Source organism: Saccopteryx leptura, chromosome 3 (assembly GCF_036850995.1).
Source record: "Saccopteryx leptura isolate mSacLep1 chromosome 3, mSacLep1_pri_phased_curated, whole genome shotgun sequence".
Classification (NCBI taxonomy): Eukaryota; Metazoa; Chordata; class Mammalia; order Chiroptera; family Emballonuridae; genus Saccopteryx; species Saccopteryx leptura.
Genome location: NC_089505.1, coordinates 204,467,571 through 204,494,013, shown reverse-complemented (window position 1 = coordinate 204,494,013; position 26,443 = coordinate 204,467,571). Strand labels below are relative to the sequence as shown.

Here is a 26,443-nt window from a genome sequence, read left to right as displayed (position 1 = left end):
GAAAGCATTCGCTTTCTCTATTCAAAGCCTGAACAAACTGCTTCATTAAGCCAAGTTTGATGTGAAGTGGGAAAATGATCCTGTCTCGATTAACTACAGGTTCATTCACAATATTTTGCATCTCTACTTCCAGAGTGTCATGTTTTGGCCACTCCTTCTGTGTCCAGTGTTTCTCCTTAGCTTGGCCATCCCACAAACACAGAAAGCAAGGATACTTTGTGAAAGCTCTCCGTTGTCCTAGCAGGAAATTTACCATTTTAAGATCCACACAAATGATCCAGTTATGCTCCTCACACTTCAAAAAGTCAAGGACAGTTTTTATGTCATCATAATCTTCTCACAGATGAGCTGAATAACCAATTGGAACCGCTGCATAAACATTACTGTTGTGTAGAAGAACACATTTCTGACTCCATTTAGAGCTGTCAAGAAAGAGCCGCCATTCTGTTGGACTGTAAGTGGTAACACCTAACTGTATGAGAAGACTACTGATATCATGACAATAAACAAAGTGTTTGTCTTCGGAAAAAAAGTCCACAAAAATTTGTTAACGCTTCCTGAAATGGGATACTTTAGCTGATCGTTGAAGTATATTCTTTTCTTAAAACCTGGAGGCTAATAACTCAGCTGCTTTCTTTGATAGGCCCAAATCTCTTACTAAGTCATTCAATTTGGGCTGGCTAAACTGCTGAGGGGTTAATGACTGCTTGGCATCAGAAGAAGACCCTTCAGATTCTACAAATATTTCTTCATGCATCTTATCAAAATACACTTGATCACCATGTTCACTTTCTCCGTCCTTAGAAGACATAAAACCATTGAAAACTGGAACCGGGAGTGTCTCAGAGTATGGGATAGGTCGTATTGCTGAAGGAATATTAGGATATGCGATCATATGCTGTTTTTTCTTGTCGATGCCCTTTGCATGGATCAGACAGAAATAATAGTCACTACTGTGGTCCTTAGGTTCACACTGAACCATGAGAATACCAAAAAGCACTCCTTTGTGTTTTCCTTTTGTCCAGTCATGAAGCATTTCCTCACAATTATGACACACAATATGAGTAGCCCAATTCTTATCTTGATCGCCAAGGGAACTTGAAAATAGGCAATATATGCACGGGTCACAAATGATGAAATATTGTGCCTTTGACACTGAAGTGTGTAAAAGCCACATATATAACAGAAGGTATCAGGACTATTCTTACATTGACTCCTACTTGAAGAAGCCAAGATTTAATCTTAAAACAAAATAAGAGGGTGTTTTTATTGGATAATTTTTTACATTTAAATACAACTACAATTATGTAAAAGTGATGTTTGGAAAACATTAACTGAGACCTGAGGATGGCAGCGGAGTAGGTAGACGCACAGACTCCCAGCTCACACCACCAAACTGGATTATAAACTAATTTATGAACAATCAGTGTGAAAAACCAAATCTGGACTACAAGAACACTTCTCAAAAACGAAGGAGCAAAGAAGAAGCCACAAGAAACCTGATACGGAGCGCCTGAATCTCCCCTGCCTACAGGAAAAAGGGGGGGTGAAGCTGAGAGCCCAGAAGGGATCTCACTCCAAGGAAAAGAGCAATAAATACTGCTCACAGGCCCTGGCCAGTTGGCTCACTGGTAGAGCATCGGCCTGACGTGTAGATGTCCCGGGTTCGATTCCCGTCCAGGGCACACGGGAGAAGCACCCATCTGCTTCTCCACCCCTCCCCCTCTCCTTCCTCTCTTTCTCTCTCTTCCCCTCCTGCAGCCAAGGCTCCATTGGAGCAAAGATGGCCCGGGCGCTGGGGATGGCTCTGTGGCCTCTGCCTCAGGTGCTAGAATGGTTCTGGTTGCGGCAGAGCGACGCCCCATCTTGGGCATGCCGGGTGGATCCCGGTCGGGCACATGCAGGAGTCTGTCTGACCACCTTCCCATTTCCAACTTCGGAAAAATACAAAAAAAATAAAAAAATACTGCTCACAGCCACTTGCCTGGCGACCAGGAAATGAGGTGTGTTGAAAGGGCTGCTTGTCTTCCAAAAAGAAAGGGGAAAGAGAGAGACAGATCATGTGCAGAGAAATGCAGGGGACGACCTGAAAAGCTGACTCATTCAGTGCTGGAGGCAGCCATAGCTGGGGAAGAGGCTGATAATTCCACAAAGGAAAATACAAAGTGTTTCCAGGGCACTGATCTCAGGACATCTCTCCAGCTCCAATCAGCGCAACAGGGCACAGCTGAAAACAAGAAGTGGGGAGGAGGGGCAGTAACTCAGGTCTCCATGGAGATCTGAGATACACCTCCCCCTACTGAAGCTGAGAAAGCAACCACCCCCAGAGAGATAACTGGCAGAAGAGGACTTCAGAGCCTCAGGGTACACCCACCCCATTCCTGGATACAGTTTCAAAGAAGACCCGTGTGGAGATCAGCCAACAAGACAATCACCTGTTAAAAAAACACACAAATCAAAACTTTAAAGCGGCCCAAATCCGAAAGTGGATTACAAAAAATAGCTGATGACAACCCAAGAAGACCTAGAAATAACACAAGTGAAAACTGGAGGCAGAAAACACCAAACATAGACTCAACCATCTCTACAAACAAAACACCCACATACATAGATATGAGAAGACAGAGAAGTGCAATCCAAATAAAACCCAAAGAGAAACATCCAGAAAATGAACCGAGAGATATGGAAATAACCAAACTTCTGGATGCGGAGTTCAAAATAATGATTGTAAGGATGCTTAGGGATCTTAGAAAAACAATGGATGGTCATTACAAACACCTAAATAAAGAAATAGCAAGTATAAAAAAGGATATTGAAATATTAAAAAAGAATCAGTCGGAGATGACAAATACAATATCAGAAATGAAGACCACATTGGAAAAAATTAAAAACAGGATAGATAGAGCTGATGATCGAATCAGCGAGTTGGAGGACAACTAGAATGAAGGCATAAAATCAGAGAAGAAAAAAGAAAACAGACTCAAAAAGTCTGAGGAAACTTAGAGAGCTCAGTGACAACATAAAGAGAAATAACATCCACATCATAGGGGTTCCTGAAGAAGAAGAGAAAGAACAAGGGATAGAGACTTTGTTCAATCATATCATAGCTAAAAACTTCCCTACATTATGCAGAAGAAACTCTCACAAGTTCAAGAAGCACAGAGCATTAAATAAAGAAAAACCCAAAGAAACCTACACCAAGACTCATCATAATTAAAATACCAAAGCTAAGTGATAAAGAGAAAATATTAAAAGTTGCAAGAATAAAAAAGGCTATCACTTACCAAGGAGCCCCCATAAGGATGACATCAGACTTCTCAACAGAAACACTTGAGACCAGAAGGGAATGGTAAGAAATATTCAAAGTAATGCAGAACAAGAACCTACAACCAAGACTACTTTATCCAGCAAGGCTATCATTTAAAACCAAAGGAAAAATAAACAGCTTCCCAGACAAAAAATAACTCAAGGAATTCATTACAACCAAACCAATGCTGCAGGAAATGTTAAGGGACATGGTGTAAACAGATCAAAGTAGGAAAAGAATATAGCAAAAGAGGAATACAGTTTTAAAGAATAAAATGGCAATAAACAACTATTGGGTTGGGGAATAAGTTCGTAGCGTTTTTATATTTTCTTTTATTTTACAACGATTTGTTGCTGTTTGGCAAAGGGTAAGTATTCATTCGATAAAACTCTTTCTGCTCTACAAAACTATGTTAATTGTATTTTTGAGTTATTTATTAGTTTTGAGGCTTAGAAATGGAATACCCAGGAGGCAAAAATCAACATTTTCTGCTCTTCTTTGCTTTTCACCTGCTCTTCTTTGCTTTTCATCGAGGTCAAAAAGCTGCCAAAGCAGCCCGGGACATTTGCGACGTGTATGGAGAAGGTGTCATAGGCGAGTCTACAGCACAGAAATGGTTTGCAAAGTTCAGAAATGGCGACTTTGACGTCGATGACACGTGCCGCAGCGGAAGGCCTTCTGAATTCGATGAAGAACTGGGAAATGCTCGAAAAGAATGCCACGGTCAACAAGGAGCTCTACATTGCCCACCTACACCGCGTGAATGAGGCTATTCAACTGAAAAGACCTGATCGACATGGTCAAACCATACTCCTTCACGACAACGCCAGGCACCATGTTGCACAAGTCGTCAAAGCCACACTCCAAGAGCTCGAATGGGAGGTCCTTCAGCATCTGCCGTATTCTCCGGACCTTGTAACGACGACCGATTACCATCTTTTCCGCTCCCTGTCAAACCATATGAAGGGCGTTACCTTCGATAACAAAGAGGTCCTTAAAAACTGGCTCAACAACTTCTTTGACACCAGACCAGGCGATTTTTGGCGGAACGGCATCAACAAATTGGTCGAGAGGTGGGAAGAGGTTGTAAACAGCAACGGCGAATATATAATTGATTAACTTATTGATATAATTATTGTTTTTTGTTTAAATAAAAGTCTTCGGTAAAAAACGCTACGAACTTATTCCCCAACCCAATACATATCATTAATAACCTTAAATGTAAATGGATTAAATGATCCAATCAAAAAACATAGGGTAGCTGCATGGATAAGAAAATAGGACCTGTACATATGCTGTCTACAAGAGACACACCTTAAATCAAAAGATGCACATAGACTAAAGGTAAAAGGATGGAAAAAAACATTTCATGCAAATGGAAATGAAAAAACAGCTAGGGTAGCAATATTTATATCAGACAAAATAGACTTTAAAACAAAAAATATAGTAAGATAAAGAAGGCCACTACATAACGATAAAGGGAGCAATCCAACAGGAAGATATAACTATTATAAATATCTACGCACCTAATATAGGAGCACCTAAATATATAAAGCAGACTTTGATGGATATAAAGGGCAAGATCAACAGCAATACTATAATAATAGGGGATTTGAATACCCCACTAACATCACTAGATAGATCCTCAAGAAAGAAAATTAACAAAGAAACAGCAGACTTAAAGGACATACTAGATCAACTGGAGTTAATAGATATCTTCAAAACCTTTCACTCTAAAGCAGCAGAATATACATTCTTTTCAAGTGCTCATGGTACATTCTCTAGGATAGATCACATGTTAGGGCACCAAAGTGGTCTCAACAAATTTAAGAAGATTGAAATCATATCAAGCACTTTCTCTGATCACAATGGCATAAAACTAGAAATCAACCACAACAGAAAAGCTCGAAAATTTTCAAACACATGGAAACTAAATAGCAGGTTGTTAAATAACGAACGGATTAAGAATGAGATCAAAGAAGAAATAAAAAAATTCCTAGAAATGAATGATAATGAACATACAACAACACAAAATTTATAGGACACAGCGAAAGCAGTACTGAGAGGGAAGTTCATAGCACTACAGGCACACTTTAAGAAGCTAGAAAAAGCTCAAATAAACAAGTTAACCCTGCATCTAAAAGAATTAGAAAAAGAACAGCAAGTAAAGCCCAAATGTAATAGAAGGAAGGAAATAATAAAGATCAGAGCAGAAATAAATGACATAGAGGCTAAAGAAACAATACCTCTAGAGGATCAATAAAACTAGGAGCTGGTTCTTTGTAAAGGTAAACAAGATTGATGAACCTTTAGACTCAACAAGAAAAAGAGAGAGAGGAATCAAATAAATAAAATTAGATATGAGAGTGGAGAAATAACAACGAAAAACACTGAAATACAAAATATTGTAAGAAAATACTATGAAGAACTGTATGCCAAAAAACTAGACAACCTAGACGAAATGGACAAATTCCTTGAAACATATAATTTTCCAAAAATCAATCTGGAAGAATCAGAAAACCTAAACAGACCAATTACACCAAATGAGATAGAAACAGTTATCAAAAAACTCCCAACAAAGAAAAGTCCTGGGCCACATGGCTTCACAAGTGAATTCTACCAATTATTCAAAGAAGAAGTAACTCCTATCCTTCTCAAGCTATGTGTCAAAAAATTCAAGAGAAAAAAAGACTTCCAAGCTCCTATTATTAGGCGAGCATAATTCTGATTCCAAAACCAGGCAAAGACAACACAAAGAAAGAAAATTATAGGCCAATATCCCTGATGAATATAGATGCTAAAATCCTCAACAAAATATTAGCAAACCAGATCCAACAATATATGGAAAAAATCATACACCATGATCAAGTGGGATTTATTCTGGGAGGCAAGGCTGGTACAGCATTTGCAAATCAATCAATGTGATTCATCACATAAACAAAAGGAAGGAGAAAAATCACATGATAATTTCAATAGATGCAGAAAAAGCATTTGATAAAATCCAGCACTCATTCATGATAAAAACTCTCAACAAAATGGGAATATAGGGATCATACCTCAACATGATAAAAGTCATCTATGACAAACCCACAGCCAACATCATACTCAAGGGGCAAAAGTTAAAAGCAATCCCCTTAAGATCAGGAACAAGGCAGGCATGCCGCCTTTCACCACTCTTATTCAACATAGTCCTGGAAGTCCTAGCCACAGCAATCAGACAAGAAGAAGAAATAAAAGGCATTCAAGTTGGAAAAGAAGAAGTAAAGCTACCACAATTTGCAGATGATATGATATTGTATATAGAAAACCCTAAAGTCTCAGTCAAAAAAACTACTGGAACTGATAAATGAATTCAGCAAAGTGGCAGGATATAAATTTAATACTCAGAAATCAGAGGCATTTTTATACACCAACAAAACAGTCAGAAAGAGAAATTAAGGAAACAATCCCCTTCACTATTACAACGAAAAAAATAAAGTACCTAGGAGTACATTTAACCAAGGAGACTAAAGACTTGTACTCAGAAAATAATAAAACGTTGATAAAAGAAATCAAGGAAGATACAAAAAAGTGGAAGCATATACTGTGTTCATGGTTAGAAAAAACAAGCATCATTAAAATGTCTATATTACTCAAAGCAATTTATAAATTCAATGCAATACCAATTAAAATACCAATGACATACTATAAACATATAGATCCCATATTCCAAAAATTTATACGGAACCAAAAGAGAACATGAATAGCCTCAGCAATTAAAAAAAAAAAGAATAAAGGGGGAGGTATCACACTTCCTGATATCAAGTCATACTACAAGGCCATTGTACTCAAAACAGCCTGGTACTGGCATAAGAATAGGCACACAGATCAATGGAACAGAACGGAGAACTCACAAATAAACCCACAGCTCTATGGACAACTGATACTTGACAAAGAAGGTAAGGGCATACAATGGAGTAAAGACAGCCTCTTTAATAAATGATGTTGGAAAAATTGAACAGTTACCTGCAAAAAAATTAAACTAGACCACCAACTTACACCATTCACAAAAATAAATTCAATACGGATAAAAGACTTAAATGTAAGCCATGAAAACAACTTAGAAGAAAACATAGGCAGTAAGCTCTCCAACATCTCTTGCAGCGATATATTTGCTGATTTATCTCCACGGGCAAATGAAATAAAGGACAGGATAAACAAATGGGACTAGATCAAACTAAAAAGCTTTTGCACAGCCAAAGACAATAAGAACAGAATAAAAAAACAAACCTACACAATGGGAGAACATATTTGACAGTACATCAGATAAGGGGTTAATAACCAAAATTTATAAAGAACTTGTATATCTCAACACCAGAAAGACAAACAATCCAATCAAAAAATGGGCAAAAGAAATGAATAAACACTTCTCCAAAGAGGACATACAGATGGCCAATAGGCATATGAAAAAATGCTCAACATCACTAATCATTAGAGAAATGCAAATTTAAACCACAATGAGATATCACCTCACACCGGTCAGAATGGTGCTCATCAACAAAACACAGAATAAGTGCTGGCAAAGATGTAGAGAAAAGGGAACCCTCCTACACTGCTGGTGGGGATGCAGACTGGTGCAGCCTCTTTGGAAAACAGTATGGAGATTCCTCAAAAAATTGAAAATCGAACTGCCTTTTGATCCAGCTATCCCACTTTAGGAATATACCTCAAGAACACCACAGTTCCGGAAGGAGAAATGTACTCCCATTTTCACAATAGCGAAGATCTGGAAACAGCCCAAGTGTCCATCAGAGGACGAGTGGATTAAAAAGCTTTGGTACATATATACTATGGAATACTACTCAGCCATAAGAAATGATGACATCGGATCATTTACAATAACATGGATAGACCTTGATAACATTATACGGAGTGAAATAAGTAAATCAGAAATAACTAAGAACTATATCAGGGGTCCCCAAACTTTTTACACAGGGGGCCAATTCACTGACCCTCAGACCGTTGGAGGCCGGACTATAAAAAAAATTATGAATAAATCCCTATGCACACTGCATATATCTTATTTTAAAGTAAAAAAACAAAATGGGAACAAATACAATATGTAAAATAAAGAACAAGTAAATTTAAATCAACAAACTGACCAGTATTTCAATGGGAACTATGGGCCTGCTTTTCGCTAATTAGATGGTCAATGAGCTCCTCTCACTGACCACCAATGAAAGAGGTGCCCCTTTCGGAAGTGCGGTGGTGGCCGGATAAATGGCCTCAGGGGGCCGCATGTGGCCCGCGGGCCGTAGTTTGGGGACCCCTGAACTATATGAACCCATACATAGATGGGACATAAAAATGAGACTCAGAGACGTGGATAAGAATGTGATGGTGGCCCTGGCCGGTTGGCTCAGTGGTAGAGCGTCGGCCTGGCGTGCAGGGGTCCTGGGTTCGATTCCCGGCCAGGGCACACAGGAGAAGCACCCATCTGCTTCTCCACCCCTCCCCCTCTTCTTCCTCTCTGTCTCTCTCTTCCCCTCCCGCAGCAAGCCTCCATTGGAGCAAGGATGGCCCGGGCACTGGGGATGGCTCCTTGGCCTCTGCCCCAGGCGCTGGAGTGGCTCTGGTCACAATAGAGCGACGCCCCGGAGGGGCAGAGCATCGCCCCCTGGTGGGCAGAGTGTCGCCCCCTGGTGGGCTTGCTGGGTGGATCCCGGTATGGCGCATGCGGGAGTCTGTCTGACTGTCTCTCCCCGTTTACAGCTTCAGAAAAAAAAAGAAAAAAAAAAAGAATGTGATGGTAACAGGGGGGGGGGGGTCAGGCGGGGGTGAGGAAGGAGAGAGGGGGGGTGGGAGAAGGGGAGGGGCAAGAAAACCAGATAGAAGGTGATGGAAGCAATTTGACTTTGGGTGAGGAGTATGCAGCATAATCAAATGTCAAAATAATCTAGAGATGTTTTCTCGGAACATATGTACCCTGATTTATCAATGTCACTGCATTAAAATTAATAAAAATTTTAATAAAAGGTTAAAAAAACAAAACAAAACATTAATTGCCTTGTGGTTATGTTCAATCCAAGAGTTGTTGCCCTTTAACTGCAATTTAAAAACCAATGCATGGGCCTGACCTGTGATGGCGCAGTGGATAAAGTATCGACCTGGAATGCTGAGGTCGCCGGTTCAAAACCCTGGGCTTGCCTGGTCAAGGCACATATGGGAATTGATGCTTCCTGCTCCTCCCTCCCCCTTCTCTCTCTCTCTCTCTCTCCCTCTCTCTCTCTCTCATTCTCTCTCCTTTCTAAAAAAACTTAATAAAAAATTTAAAAAAAAACAAAAAACCAATGCATGCCATTAAATGTAACAAAAAGAAATTAAAATTGCATAAAAACTATAGCATGTACCAAAACATGGATTTCAGAATCAGCGATGCAAAAATATATAAAAACAGTTCTAAAACCTCATGCAACAGAAAATGGAAAAAAATTTGTTCCCCAGTGTAATTAATAAAAAAACAAGAATAAATTCATGTATTCACAACTGTAAACCTGCGTTTGCCCCACCTCGTATTTATCATATGCCATGGAAGTGTGATGAAATCACTTCTAAAGTCCTTAATAATTTACAAGCTTACACATTACTGTGAATGAGTCCACAAGAATATTAGAATACAAACACTAGTCTCCAGAACTGGATAAGATATAGATTTAAGAAAACAACATTTTTGCATACAAGTGTAAAATATAAAATCATCAGAAAATCCAAGTACTTATCTTATGGACCATGTATGGATCTCTTTTTAAACCACTATTTTGAAAACTTTCAAAAACAGTCCATGGAAGTGTATTTTCAAAAATGTTTTGTATAGAAAGAGGATAGTATCAATTTACTTATGTTCTCAAAGACTCAACTCAGTCAAGGATACATATAAGTCTATGTCTTCTCATTTAAGGACTGAGGAGTCCTGCTACTGAGAGTAGAAGACCCACTTCAAGAGAAATGTGAAGCTCCTGGCTTGTCACGCACTGGACACTTGTTTTGTAAACGATGCTAACTAACTTTAACCCTTAAGACAGGAAACTTTTTTTACCTTTTTCTGTTCAGTACATCTGCATGGCAAGAAACCTGGCATAAAGTATTAACACTTAACTGTTACTACAATGTGAAGGCTTTCTGGAAGGAACGACAGCCAACAATACAATTCCAGGAATATCTTAATATTAAAGATATCATATAAACCCTTAATATCAGATTCCAAAGTTTTCAATTCAAAGGTCTATATTTAGTGTGCTACTTCTGTTTTGATTCTTTATCAGAGGAAGAGATAAATACCATAAGTGCAGTTAATTCTTTCTTGTGTGAAACATACAGATGAAGTCTCAACAATTTAGTGAGGTAAAATTAAAATCAAAACTGAACCACCCACAGCTATGTCAACATAACACATTTCCCCATGTATAAGACACACCTTATTTTTGGAACCCCAAATTTGGGGGAAAGAAAATAAAAGTATTACATAAAGTTATGGAACTCAGGTTTTATTCATCATAAAGTTCATACAACTCCTCATCACTGTCAAAACTCCCATCCATTAGCTTGTCCTCATCTGCGTCTGATGATGAATCACTGTCTTCAATAATGAAAGCAAAAACAAGTGCAAAAAAAGCGGGAAGTGCAAGTTAAAAAGTCTACAACCACTGTTTAAGACGCACCTAGTTTTTAGACCCCAAATTTTTTGGAAAATAGTGCGTCTTATACATGGGGAAATACGGTAGTTACCAACATTTCACAGCACAAAAGGTGGACCATTAAAAGAATGACCACCCCACTGTGTTAAAGCTGTTTTCCTTTTAAAGAATCTATCCTCTTAAAATCTGAGGTTCTAGATTCAGGATCTATCCTATTCTAAAAATGCTTCAACTCTGGTATGATTTTTGGACAATTACATCTCAGGTTGGCTGTGTCAAAATATTTCTTTTGTAAAAAAAGGACTTTTAGAAACATCTTTTCCCCTCCTCCACAAAACCCAGTATTTCTCCCTGTAATGAAAGAAATCAGAGAGAATGAACACACAGTCTCAGATTCAAGAGATAAAATTTAAAATTTTAAGGTCTGTGGTAGAGACTTTTAAACTTCCTTATCTTCTTTAGAGTCATCTGAATCTGACCAATAGGTAGAAGTTTTTTCAGTGATGGACATATTGGTGCTGTCCAGGATGGCAGTACAGCCACTGTGGCTAATCTGAGTCTTTGAATGTAGCTAATGTGATGGAGAAACTGAATTTAACTTTAATTTAATTCACTTAAATTCAAGTAGCTGTGTATGTCTAGTGGCTACCATAGGCGTGAAAGGCTTATTACATACACAACAAAAGAATTTCTGACAATCCTGCTTTAAAAATGAACACATACAAAATGAGTTAGTACAAACTCAAATTAGTTTTTTTTTTTAAGTGCCAGGAAGGGAGATAGACTCCCACATGCACCCCGACTGGGATCCACCTGGTAACCTCCATCTGGGGCCAACACATGGACCAACTGAGCTATCCTTAGCGTGTGGGGTGATGTGTGAACCAATCCAGCCACTGGTGGCTGCAAGAGGGGAAGAGAGAGAGAACGAGGAGAAGGAAGGGAAGAGAAGCAGATGGTCATTTCTCATGTGTGCCCTGACCAAGGATCGAATCCGGGACGTTCATACTCTGGGTCAATGCACTATCCACTGTGCCAACTGGCCAGGGTCAAACTCAAACTAGTTAAAACACTACATGTTTGATACCGTGAATTTAGCAGATTGCAAAGCATTATTTAGACACACAAACAGATGTAGAGTCTAGTCTAAACCAAAAACAAAACAGAACAACAAAAAACCCCAGGAAAACCACAAAAATATTACCTTTTCTCCATGCTTTATAGTATGAAGTGGAAGCTGGTCAATAACTTTCTTGGTTTCTTTTCTATGGCTCTTAGGTAGAAAAAAAATTATCATTATTGAAAATTTTACGTAAAATCACTAAGTAAGTTCTTAAAATGTAAGGAGGCTTATAGAAAAAAATTATTTAAAAAGCAAAATTAAATAACTATAATAAAAATAATTGAAAAATTACCATCTGTCTTCATGTATAGAATAATCACATATAACTAATCTATTTGATCAAGAATATTTACTTTCACTTTGCATAATACCCTCCAGTCCTGTTGTAATGAGGCAGTCAGAGAAAGACAAATACTGTACGATTAGAATGTAAAGAACAAAAGAAATGAACAAAACAGGAACAGATTCATAGGTACAGAGAACAGATTGATGGTTGCCAGAGGGGAGGGGGATATATGAAAAAAGGTGAAGGAATTAAGAAGTAATTGGTAGTTACAAAATAGTCATGGGAATGTAAAGTACAACATAGGGAACAGAGTCAATAATATTTTAGTAACTAAGGATGGTGCCAGGTGGTTACTGGAAATATCAGAAGGAAACACTTTATAAAGTAGATCAGGGGTAGTCAACCTTTTTATACCTACCACCCACTTTTTTATCTCTGTTAGTAGTAAAATTTTCTAACCACTCACCGGTTCCACAGTAATGGTGATTTATAAAGTAGGGAAGTAACTTTACTTTATAAAATTTATAAAGCAGTTATAGCAAGTTAAAGCATATCATAATAACTACTTATCAAGTACTTTATGTAGGATTTTTGCTAAGTTTGGCAGAATAAATCTTCATAAAACAACTTACTATAGTTAAATCTATCTTTTTATTTATACTTTGGCTGCTCCACTACCGCCCACCATGAAAGCTGGAACACCCACTAGTGGGCATAAGGACCAGGTTGACTACCAATGAAGTAGATGATTGTCTAACCACTATAAAATAATACTGAATGTAAACTGTAATGGGGGGGGGGGGGAGAATAGACTACTTATTTTCAACTCCATGCCTGGAGAAGAACCCAATTCCAATTCTATGTTTAAATACGGGCAAAAAAGCAGTAAGCTGAGGATGGGGCTGCCACCTGTTAACTTCCCTATAAAGGAAAGCGACTTCCTTGTCATCAGGCAGGAGATGATTCAGAAATGACTATTTAATGCCTGCAAAGTCAGGAAGGGTGACTTTTCCAAACAACAGTGGTAAGGTCTGTGCTAGAAGCTTCTGGCTCTTCAACTACTCCCCCCCCCCCCCACCCGCCCAGGGCTGTTACTGAGAGAGAGTTTCTCCATAGATAAATGGCTTTTAATGTTGCTCCACAGTGCAGGCAGGGAAATCCCTTCCACTCTGCTCCCATCTTAGGGCCAAGAGTTCTCTTTTTAAACACAGAACTAGGTTCCCTTTACCTAATGCCTTTTTGTCATTCCTTTATACGTCTGGAAAAGAACAAAAAGGTATATTCTGAAGCAAAACATGCACAAAGTGATCTGGATTTAAAGATATCTGATTTCCCACAGAACAGAAAATTTAATATACTGTACTTTAAAAGTTATTTTCAGAAAACTCATATTAATACTTAAATATTATGAGTGAAAATGAAATAGAATAGGATCAAATACAACTTCAAGCAATCCATACATATGGAAAGCATTTACAAACTATCTTTTAAAAAGCAAAGTTAAAAAGAATTACCATAATTACCTGAATTCCAAACTGGGAGCCAGTATACAGAAAACGTTGTATATAGTAAAATATTAGCCATGCTAATGAGATGATCATCATAGTGATGAAGGCGACAGCCACAAACACCACAGAGTGACCACTGATGAACTCCTGTACATGACGGGTGCCAACCCCTATGGTCATTTTGACTTGAATTTCTTTTTGCACAAGATCCAAAACTTCTTTTCCTTTTGGGTAGCTAACCATAATGACTACGATATTTCCTGTTCCTGTTAAGAAAGAACAAAGAGATCAACATAAAGAACACAAAATAGAATATAGAGAAAGTTAGGAGAAACATAAGAGTACTATGGTTCATCTATGCACATATATCTGAAAACTAATTTTTTTTTAAATTTTATTTATTCATTTTTAGAGAGGAGAGAGAGAGGGAGAGAGAGAAACAGAGAGAGAGAAGGGGGGGGGGGAGGAGCTGGAAGCATCAACTCCCACATGTGCCTTGACCAGGCAAGCCCAGGGTTTTGAACCGGCGACCTCAGCATTTCCAGGTCGACGCTTTATCCACTGCACCACCACAGGTCAGGCTGAAAACTAATTTTTAAGGAAAACTTAAGTTACCAAAACTGGTCCCAAAAGAGAAAAAAGGCTGATCACATGAGAAGTAGAATAAATCTCTAAGAACTACCTACCTCCCCCCCAAAGTAAAAACCTCACTCAGTTTCACAAGTGAATTCTACCACCAAATCTTTTAAGGATGAGCAATACTAATGACATTTAAGTTGTTCCACAGAAGATTTTTAAAAATAATGTTTTAAAATGGTTTCTAAGATAATAAAACCAAATGGTATAATAAAAAAAAAACAAGTAAAAGAACCCTACAGCCCGATTTCACTTATGACTATTAATTACTACCTAATCCCTGTGCATTATTCTCAGGGAGGCAATCTGAGAACTTCTACTATGATCACTGTTATTTAACATTGCTCTAAAGGCATGAGGCGATGTAAGACAAAAAAAATAAGAGAAACAGCTGAGTGAAATAATCAATTTCATGAATATTTCTATAAGGTAATTCAACAACCATAAAATGTCAATAGGATTTTTACTTTTTTTACGTGAGAGGAAGGGAGATAGACTCTCACAAGCACCCTGACTGGGATCCACCCAGCAACCCCCTTCTGGGGCCAATGCTAGGACCAACTGAGCTATCCTCAGTGTCTGGGGCTGAAGCTTGAACCAATCAAGCCACTGGCTGCAGGAGGAGAAGAGAGAGAGAAGGGGAAGGGGGGGGGGGAAGAGAAGCAGATGGTCGTTTCTCATGTGTGCCCTGACGGGGGATCAAACCTGGGACATCTACATGCCAGGCAGAGGATCTATCCACTGAGCCAACTGACCAAGGCTCAGTAGGATTTTAAAACCCTATAAATACCACTTCTGAAGTTCATGTAGGGAAAAGGGAAAAGTGATCAAGAATGATCAGGAAAATCTTTTAAACAGCAAAACCCTGACTAGCCTTTATATTTGAAGTAGTTAAGACAGTGTAGCCCTGGCCGGCTAGCTCAGCTGGTTAAAACATCAATCCAAAGCACAGAAGTTGCTGGTTTGATCCCCGTTCAGGACCCATTAGAACAGATTGATGTTTCTGTCTTTCTCTCTCCCCTTCCTTCCTCTCTTTTCACTAATATCAATACAATTAAATTAAAAAACAAAAAAAGGTATGATAGCAATATGAAGATGACAATAATGGGGCAGAATAAAAAGTCCTGAATTTAGACTCAAAAACATAAAAGAATTTTAGGAAATCATAAAAGTGGAATTTCGAATCCATAGGATAAAACATTATTTTTTAAAAAGTAGTGTGGGGGCCACTAGGTATTATCTGAGGGAAAAAAGCTATCATCTTTTCTTCACAACTTACGCCAAAATAAATTCTAAAGACTTAGAACCAATGATTTAAATATATTTAAAAAGTAAATATAACCCTGGCCAGTTGGCTCAGCGGTAGAGCGTCGGCCTAGCGTGCGGAGGACCCGGGTTCGATTCCCGGCCAGGGCACATAGGAGAAGCGCCCATTTGCTTCTCCACCCCTCCGCCGCGCTTTCCTCTCTGTCTCTCTCTTCCCCTCCCGCAGCCAAGGCTCCATTGGAGCAAAGATGGCCCGGGCGCTGGGCATGGCTCTGTGGCCTCTGCCTCAGGCGCTAGAGTGGCTCTGGTCGCAATATGGCGACGCCCAGGATGGGCAGAGCATCGCCCCCTGGGGGGCAGAGCACCGCCCCTGGTGGGCGTGCCGGGTGGATCCCGGTCGGGCGCATGCAGGAGTCTGTCTGACTGTCTCTCCCTGTTTCCAGCTTCAGAAAAAATGAAAAGAAAAAAAAAAAAAAAAAAAGTAAATATAAAAGAGCTAGAAGAAACATGGGGACTTAAAAATATTTAATATTGAAGAAAAACCTTTCCAAGTATGAAAAATCACCTCCAAAGTTCTTTGAAAAAGAAAAAGAAGTATTTGACCAACCATATAAAAATGAAAATTTTTTTCTATGTGGCTAAAGAGCAAAATTAAGGAATAAAAAGAGCAAATGGCCAACTGGGGAAAAACACATGAAACGTAACAAAAACAAATTTCCTATAAGCAAAAAGGAACAACAGAAATTCTAACAAAGGAAATGAAATCCATTTGCAGAAAATATAAATGGGTTTTAATTATTTTTTAGCTTTAAAAAAATTTATTATTATTTTTTAGGTAAGAGGAGGGGAAATAGTGAGGCCGACTCCCACATGCGCCCCAACTGGGATCCACCTGGCAACCCTGTCTGGGGCAGATAAAGCTTGAGTACCAAGCAATTTTTAGTGCCTGGGGCTGACGTGCTGGAACCAACTGAGCCATCCTCAGCACCCAGGGTTGATGCTTGAACCAATCGAGCTACTGGCTGTAGGAGGAGAAGAGGCAGTAGGGGGAGAGAAGCAGAAGCAGATGGTGGCTTCTCCTGTGTGTTCTTACTGGCAATTGAAACCGGGATGATACTGTTGTACTTTATCTTCTGAGCCACCAGCTAGGGCCAGTTTTATATTTTAATAGTAGCTTTAGCAAGATATAATTCACATACTGTAAAATTCACCCTTTTAAAGGGTATCCAGTGGTTTTTAGTTCATTTACAAAGGTTGTGAAACCATCACCATCTAATTCCATAATATTTTGATCTCAAAAAGGAACTGTACACAATTTCTCTCTAACAAATGGATTTTAGATTTACGAGAAGTTGTGGTACACATGAAAACATTACCTGTGCAACACTGGCAGGGAGAAAAATGCTTGATCCACTACACTGACAGGAGTGAACATGCACTCACCTGCACACATGCACACTGCAGGGTGGGCAGTTATCACAAGCTGGCATAGAGGGCAATGACTATCAAAAATTGTTTTAAATGCACATGTTTCTTTGACCCTGTGATTCTACATCCAAGAACTTAATTGTACAGACACACATACATGTATAAATGTGAAGCACCTATAAAGATATTGATTGCCAATGTTTTTTCTAAGTTTCTGCTATCACAATCTAAACGTCCATCAGTAAGAAAACAGTTATATAAATCACAGTATATGTATACAGATTGAGGCAGCAGCTCCATCAATACTGATGGCACTTAAGCTACAGAGGAGAAAAAAAAATATGTAAAACTGTGTGGACCAGAGCTCTACCTGGTCATGTTAACATAGATGACCTCTGGAAGGCAATCCCAGAGACTGGGGACCCTACTGCCTCTGCAGGAGGAGTTGGGCATAGTAAAAATTCTGTACCATGTGCACATATTACTATTCAAAAATTAATTTGAAAAAAAAATATTTTTTATATAATGTTCTCTGGCATTACACTAAAACCACATTATAACACTATTTTAACTTAGAGCGAAATTTAATCTGTAGCAAATACCGCTGTGGCCCTCACCCATTAGGATTTCGTTACTGAAACACCAGAAGAACATCCTTCTAAACTGGCTCCTGTCTGGAGGCCTATCCTATCCTATGACTTGGGCCTGAAAGCATCACTTTACAAGAACTGAAGTTGTCTCAGCACTCACACAACCTACCATCTCATCACTGGGAGACACAACAGAATTAAGGCATTTCCTGCCTTCAGGAAAATAAACATCTAGTAGCTAAGAAAGACATATATAATAGAAACAATTATGATAGTTACAATATTGGTTGCTGCATGGCACTTCACAAGCTGGAAGGCCTTTTTTTTATTTTATTTTTTTATAGGGACAGAGAGAGAGTCAGAGAGAGGGATAGATAGAGACAGACAGACAGGAACGGAGAGAGATGAGAAGCATCAATCATCAGTTTTTTGTTGCGACACTTAGTTGTTCATTGATTGCTTTCTCATATGCGCCTTGACAGTGGGCCTTCAGCAGACCGAGTAACCCCTTGCTCAAGCCAGCGACCTTGGGTCCAAGCTGGTGAGGTCCAAGCTTGGGTCAAGCCAGATGAGCCCACGCTCGAGCTGGCGACCTCGGGGTCTCGAACCTGGGTCCTCTGCACCCCAGTCCGACACTCTATCCACTGCGCCACCACCTGGTCAGACTGGAAGGCCTTTTTAAAAAATGTTTTCTTTTTTTTTAAGATTGTACTTATTGGTTTTACAGAGAGAGGACAGGAGGGTGGAGTGAGAAGTATCAACTCATAATTATTTCACTTTAGTTGTTCATTGATTGCTTGTTGTAAGTGCCTTGACCTGGCAAGCCCAGAGTTTCAAAATGGTGATCTCAGCATTCCAGGTCAATGCTATATGTCTGGCTATAAACCCTTTAGTGGAAATTCCCAGGAACATACTACAATAAATTAGGAAGACCAGTATAAGGAACCACATATATCTGTCTCAGTTTAAAACTTTTATACAGAAAACAAAACTGCACATGCCTATAGCTAGATACAACATCTCATAGTAATAGCATTCTTGTGATAATGGGGAAAAACAACTCTGAAGCACTTGAACATTTGTATCTCATTTGAAGCAGAAAGGGCCACACTATCATTTTACAAAGGAGGGCTTGGAAATCTTAAGAGTTGCTCATTGTCATATAGCACCTGGGAAAGCTGGGATCAGCACCTATATTGTCATGGGAGGTGGGTGGACACAGGCTTCAGAGCTACAGACTGGGCTTGGATCTCACTGCTACCACTCTCTGGGTCAGGAGATCTACCTTCTCTGAGAATATTTCTTCAGCTACAAACTGGAGATGAGAAATTTTCTATGTTGAACTGTCACTTATTTAATAAGGAAGTGAAAACCCGCATAAACGAGGTGATAATTTTGTCTGGGGTGATGGGGAACTCGTTCCCTGGCAAATGCATTTGAGTTACAGCTTGGAGGACAGGAAAGGTGACCAAGCAGAGGAAATTGTGAAACCATCCTAAGAACATATTTGGGATGGTGACTGGTCCTGTTTGGTCAGTGACTGAAAGGATTAATACTATTATCCTCACATCATAAGAGTTTAGTAAAGGTTTGTTGAATGAATGAATGAATGAATGAGAGGTGAAAAATGAACTGAGATGGGAGAGGTTCTTCCAACACCTAAACTCTCAAGTCAGGGAGAAGTGGGGCAACTAAAGCACACTGATCATTAGTGGTATCACTGATCATCAGAAGGATATCCTAAACTGAAAACACATGTCATGGTACCTAGGAAATTAATCTTAGTTTAGCAAGTTAAATAAAATCACTTAAAAAAATCCTGTGCCTAGGATGAAGGCTAAACCATTTGCTGTATGTAATGTAATTACAGCAGCAAGACTGCATCGAGAAACTACTTTAAAATAATCTAACTGAGAATAAAGACTCATTCTATCCTGGGACATTTTTGGGGATGAAGAAGAAGCAGGGCGGTTGATTAAAAGTGCACTAGCTTGGGGTCACTGCCAACACAACCCCACGGGGTGCTGGCCCTGCTTTTCCCCCTGGATGTGTCTCTGCCAATCCCACAGAGCAAGTCACAACTTATTCTCAAACCAAACAGCTAGATTTCTTAACAGAAGGCACAGACATGCAAAGACTTGGGTCAAGTGAGAAAAAGCCCTCAGAACTATTATTCTTCCCTAGGCATTAACATTGTTAGCAATCACAAGGTGACTAAAAAAAGTCACCTTACAACACCCCCCCCCCCAAAAAAATCTATCCACATCTCCATCAGACAGAACTTGAGGCACATTGCTTTATTTTTTTTTATTTTTTAAAGATTTTATTCATTACTATAAGATAGGAGGGAGGGAGGGAGCGAGCGAGAAAGAGGCAGAGAGAGAGAGAAGGGGAGGGAGGAGTGGGAAGCATCAACTTGTAGTCGTTTCTAATATGTGTCTTGATCAGGCAGGCCTGAGGTTTTAAACCAGCGACCTCAGCATTCCAGGTCTATGCTCTATCCACTGTGCCACCACAGGTGGGGCACTTCGCTTTATTTTTGTCTGACACTTAGTACAAGGTCTTTGATCAAAAAGCTACCCACCAAATAATAAGTATCAACAAATATTCTTTGGCAAATCAAATTATCCATACAACTCTTACATGCTAAAAATAAAATTGGATGTATTCCCATTCCCTTTCAAATTTGTGTTCTTCCTATCACCTTGTCAAAAACAAACAAATGAATAAACAAATAAATCTGATTGTGGTCAATAACTTCAAAATTCTAGACCTTTGAGTCTAGTGTACCATTTCTCCTCCCAAGGAGATTATTTAAAGTAGTTTCCAACATTCTGTTAAAGGAGATAGGAACTACTGAAATATTTAAAGTAGTGGATTAGATTTCTGTTCTGGAAAACTAATTTAGAAAGCAAGAAGTACATTTTAAAGTTCTAGCAACAGAATTTCATCAACGTTCAGGTTTTCTTTTCCCCAGTAACTTAACTTCCATACCCTCTCTACCTTTTCCCCCCAACCTGGAGACTTCCTGGTTAAAGCTGGAAAGTTCAGCATAAACTCAACCTACCCCTCTGAGCCTCTTAGATATACCTTTTTATGCACTTACTACAGTTTCTTTATAGGTCTCTCTCCCTCACTAGTACAAGTGCTACCTGTTTTTATTTATTAGTTTTTGTAGCCCAGCATCACAGTGATGACCCATGGAAGGGCTTATGGATGAAGCAATCTGAAAAATTAGCTTATCTTCTAGTATTATAGTTAAAATGACTTGATACGGAGAATATTAACTCCTTTACAGGGAAAATAGTACACTAAATATGAATGTAAATGTCTCTCAAATTTGAAGCTATTTTACATATTTTATGGTTGGTTTAGAGTGAAGAGGACCCAAAAGCAAATCCAATTCTCTTCTTGGAATTTTACATTATGTTTCGAATAATTTGGCTCACTGAAAAGTATTTTGTATTTGTTGAATATACTACTCAACAATCCCTTTGAGAAATCTTTGCTGTTTTTGTAAATGCATTTTTTGCAGTGCTAATCCTGCCACCCAGAATGTCCTATAGCTCACGCACCCCTACCTCACACCACACGTCCCCAGCAACACCTTCTCCATTATCTTCATTGTCCTTCAAAACTCAATCTCCCTGGGAACTGTGCTAGTTAATTCCACCTTCTATGAAACGGTCAGGTGCCATTTGTCTTCCTATAACACTAAGTATACTGCTCACAAAAATTAAGGGATATTTTATAGCTTCATATTCATCTTGACATATCTCTTAATTTTTGTGAGCAGTATACATTCTAAATTCAAAGCTAAAATTTTAGATCATTTGTGGAAGTGAGCATTAAAGATCAAGAATTTATTATTTGATGCTTCTGGCCAAGATGGCAGTGTAGAAAAATGCAGTACTTGCCTCCTCCCACAACCACATTAAAACTAAACCGCAAAACAACCATCATTCAGAACCACTTAAAATCTAGCTGAACAGAACTCCTACGACTAAGGATATAAGAAGCCACATTAAGACTGGTAGAAAGGGTAGAGACACAGAATGAGCTGGTCCCACACCCATGTATGGCAGATAAAACGGGGAAGGACATACTGGCTGTGGAGATCCCCCTTGATAAGAGAGGTGTCCCAGCCCTACACCAGGTCTCCAATCCAGGGTTCGAGTGCCAGGAAGAGAAGTCTCCATAACTTTGGGTGTAAAACCAGTGGGGATTGTAGCCAAGTCACAGGTGTTCCTCGTAAGGGGCTCAGGCATGGACTTACTCTCACTCATTCACTCTGAGTTCCTGCACTGGGGCAGCAGCTTGCAAGGAGCCAGGGACATACAGGCAAAAACTGAAGTGTCTGGCATCAGAGGAAGAGCTGGGGAGGCAGCTTTCTCCTAGACAAAAGTGTTGGCAGAGGCCACTATTCCTTTTCTGAGCTCCTCACGCCCCAGAGCTGGCAGGTGGAAACCATACCGGAGTCTCCGTCAACCTGGCTTACACTATTCACCCCAATGATTCCCTGAGACAACCCCCCACCCCACCAAACTTGACAGCTGACCCAAGCTCTTTCCAGTGGCTTTTCCATAAGAACAGCATGTCTTGGCTCATACATCAGACTTTCCTAAAATCTCTCAAACAAGCAGCATTTCGCCTCTGTGTACTCTGTACCTCTTGCTAAGTGGCCCCAGGCCCAGCACTAGGGCAGCCAACCTTGGTTCACATCTCGGCCTTGCCTGGGCACCTCTAAGCTGAGTTCAAGTAGCCACATGCAGACTGCTTTGTAGCTTACACTGGGTGGCACAGGTAGAATTCAGGTGGTGGCTGACCTTGGTCTGCACCTCCAGGAAAAACCCAGAGCCAGTATACCCAGTGGATAGCTTCAGACCACATTGAAGTACCACTCAACCACCTCCACAAACAACACATTTCAGGGGTGAACTCAGTAGGCACCAGAGCTCCACTGAAGTAAGTCCTGCTCTGTGGAGTGGGCCCTTGCACAACTGATCCTCCACGGTAGTCACAACCAGCCCTTGTAGCTGATTAGCCTGGGGGGTAAATACCTCCCACTGATGTACCAAAAGCAATCAAGGCTCCACTGTAATAGGAGTGTGTACACAGCCAATACAAGGAGAACAACTGAAGTGTCCAGCTTGAGTGATTGGGGAGGCTGTGCCACTGGGACTCATAGAACACCTACTACATTAGACCACTTAACCAAGCCCAGGAGACACAGCAGCTCTACCTAATACAAACACAGGGAGGAGCCTAAATGAGGAGACAAAGAAACATGTCTCAAATGAAGAAACAGAACAAAACTCCAAAAGAGAACTAAACAAAATGGAGACAAGCAATCTACCAGATCCAGAGTTTAAAACACTGGTTAAAAGGATGCTCAATGAACTTAGAAGAGTAGATGAACTTAGAACTTCAACAAAGATGGGAAACAAAAACAGAACTAGAAAACATAAAAAAAAAAGAACCAGTCAGTAAAAGGCAAAAGATATATGCGATCTGAAAAGAAATGTGAACTGAAAATAGGAGCCGGAGTGACGCCAGAGAAATGGCACCGTAAGGAGCAATACTGATAAATCTCCCCAAAAATTCAACAAGATCTTCAACCAGAGACAGAAAAATCTATCCTTGGAGCCTCCAGAAGTTCCACACTAAACGCGAAGGTATGATCAAGCAAAAAATTGACTAAATCAACCCCGAAGGAAATAAGACACAGGAAGAAACACTCCGCCTTCCTCACTAACCTAAATAAGGGCTGCTTTCACTTGGAACTGAGAGTATAGGAACTGAGGTGAGCATAGGGTGTGAATAGAACCAGGCTGCGGCACAAACGTCTGAACCAGGCTGTGGCATGGACATCCAAGCCGAGGAAAAACAGTGCTGTGGCAACCCAGTCAACACAAGCTAACGTTCGCGCCAAACCCAGACAAAGAAAGGCAAGTGGGGCAGCCATCGGCCCGATCTCCTGGTCGGCGAGCGCAGATAGTGTGTGAGAGATTCCTCCTAGATCCCCGGGAGTGGGCGCCCATGTTACCGGACAGAGAGGCAGAGTCAGAGGCCTTTGTGTGGGCCGAAACCGGAGACTCGGGTCGCCCCTGTGCACTGAAAAGCGGCACATGGGGAGTGAGCAGGAGCGAAATTCCCTACACTCGAACTTCTCCGGGTGGGCAGGTCACCTCACCCAGGGTGAGAGGCAGCCGGCCCAATATCCTGGTCGGGGAGCAGGATAGTGGGAAAGAGATTCCCCCAGGAGAGGGCACCCATGTTCCCGGACAGAGGGGCAGAGTCAAAGGCCTTTGCATGGGCTGTGACCGAGTCTCAGTGTCACCCCTCCGACCTGAAGAGTGGCACGCGAAAGCAAGATTCCCTACACTCAAACTTCTCCGGACGGGTGGGGTGCCTCACCCAGTGATACAAGCTAACAAACCCGTGAAGGATTAGCTTAACCCACAGTCTGCTCGCCTCCCAACTGACCTATGCGACACTAACTGACAAGCTCTCAGGCAGAGGCAGTAGCGATCCCATAGCTGGATCATCAGGCTGCTAATACAGGAAGAAAAGACTAGGAGAGAGGCTCCGGGAACATGGACTCTCTCATTGGCAGAGCCTGCAAATGCTAATGAGCCTTGACTGCCAATGAGACTGAAGCCCAATATATAACATTGCCATAGACTTATCAACTACAAACCTCTACCTAAGTGTGCCACAGGGACAGAACCCAGGGTACAGAGTCACCAACCAGAAAGAGGGAAAGAAAAGAAAAAACAAGAAGATAACCTCTCAAAATCAAGAATAATACACAGACTTTATAACCTATCCCATTTTATTTTATTTTTTCGTTTGTTTCTTACCTTCTTGTCTTGATTATTTTCTTCCTCTTCCAATTTGGTCATTTAATTCTCTGCTGGTCTTCCTCTCTCCTCTCCTTGAACTACAATACCCATAAGTGTTACATCTCCCATTATCTTTTCTTTCTTCTTACTTTCCCTCTAAGAGGGTTGCACTCCAAAATCCTTAACTCTTTCTCTCTTCTTTTGTTCTTTTTTCTTCTTTTTGGGTTTTACTCTTTTTTTCTCCCTCTATATTAGTGTCTTCTTTTCTCCTTTACTTTTCCTCTCATTCAATCCTCAATCATGAACAAATTATTTTATTTGGGACTCAAATTTTTCTTTGTGGCACTTTGGGGGTTTTTTAACTTTGCTTTTGTAACTCACTAGCAGTGCTCCCAACCCTGGATCTCCATTTTATCTAGCTTTTGCTCCACTAAATGCAATAGAAATTTTTTAATTTCTTTCCCTTTCTCCTGTTTCCCTCTTATTCCCCTCATTATAGCTCTTAGTCAACCATCACCTAAAAGCAAATCATTTTACTCTTGACCAAAATTTTTTCATTTTTTGCATTTTCTGGGTCCATAACACCTTTTTCTGACCCTTTATAACTTCTCCCCAACTCAGGTCCTCCATTATAGGTAGTTTTTGTTCTATTTAGCACAATATAATTCACAGTTCACCACCAGATTTTCTCAAGAAGAAGGGGAGAGGAGAGAAGAGGAAAACAGAATAAAAAAAAAAGGAGGGGGAAATAATTTTTTTAATTTTTATTTATTTACTTATTTATTAACTTTTTATTCTTTATTAATTCTCATTAGTACTATCAACATAACCACCCTCAGATACCATTAAAAAAAGGAAATCAAATATCATGGATACAAAAGACAGAGAAGTAGCACAGAGAGATGAGGAAAAATCTAAGAAGAAAAAAATTTAATATATTGGAAACCTTGGAGCTAAATGACATAGAATTTAAAGTAGAAATCCTAAAAATACTCAGAGATATACAAGAAAACACAGAAAGGCAATTTAGGGAGCTCAGAAAACAACTCAATGAACGCAAAGAATATATTACCAAGGAAATTGAAACTATAAAAACAAATCAAACAAATGAAAAACTCAATTCAAAAACTGAAAAACGAGGTAACAAGCTTAGCTAACAGAACAGGCCAGATAAAAGGTAGGATTAGTGACATAGAAGACAAGCAACTTGAGACACAACAGAGAGAAGAAGACTCAAAAATTTAAAAAAATGAGAAAGCCCTACAGGAATTGTCTGACTACATCAAAAAGACTAACATAAGAATAATAGGGGCCCTGGACAGTTGGCTCAGTGGTAGAGCGTCGGTCTGGCGTGCAGAAGTCCCGGGTTTGATTCTCGGCCAGGGCACACAGAAGAGGCGCCCATCTGCTTCTCCACCCCTCCCCCTCTCCTTCCTCTCTGTCTCTCTCTTCCCCTCCCGCAGCGAGGCTCCATTGGAGCAAAGTTGGCCCGAGCGCTAGGGATGGCTCCTTGGCCTCTGCCCCAGCTGCTAGAGTGGCTCTGGTTGCAACAGAGCGACGCCCCGGAGGGGCAGAGCATCGCCCCCTGGTGGGCAGAGCGTCGCCCCCTGGTGGGCGTGCCGGGTGGATCCCGGTCGGGCGCATGTGGGAGTCTGTCTGTATCTCCCGTTTCTAGCTTCAGAAAAATACAAAAAAAAAAAAAAAAAAAAAAAGAATAATAGGTATATAAGAGGGAGAAGAGAGAGAAAATGGAATGGAGAACATATTCAAACAAATAATAG

General features: G+C 40.1%; 1 protein-coding gene across 5 annotated transcripts in view; it reads right to left on the bottom strand.

The window, feature by feature from the left end:
* Window positions 1-26,443, bottom strand: part of RNF149 (ring finger protein 149) — a 90,737-nt gene that overhangs the window by 40,545 nt on the left and 23,749 nt on the right. For all 5 annotated transcript variants that reach the window (XM_066377204.1, XM_066377205.1, XM_066377207.1 and 2 more), the window contains exons 2-3: window positions 13,913-14,163; window positions 12,185-12,253 (exon numbers count right to left, since the gene is read on the bottom strand). In XM_066377204.1, coding sequence (XP_066233301.1) covers window positions 12,185-12,253; window positions 13,913-14,163 — 320 coding nt within the window. The remainder of the gene's footprint in view (window positions 1-12,184; window positions 12,254-13,912; window positions 14,164-26,443) is intronic.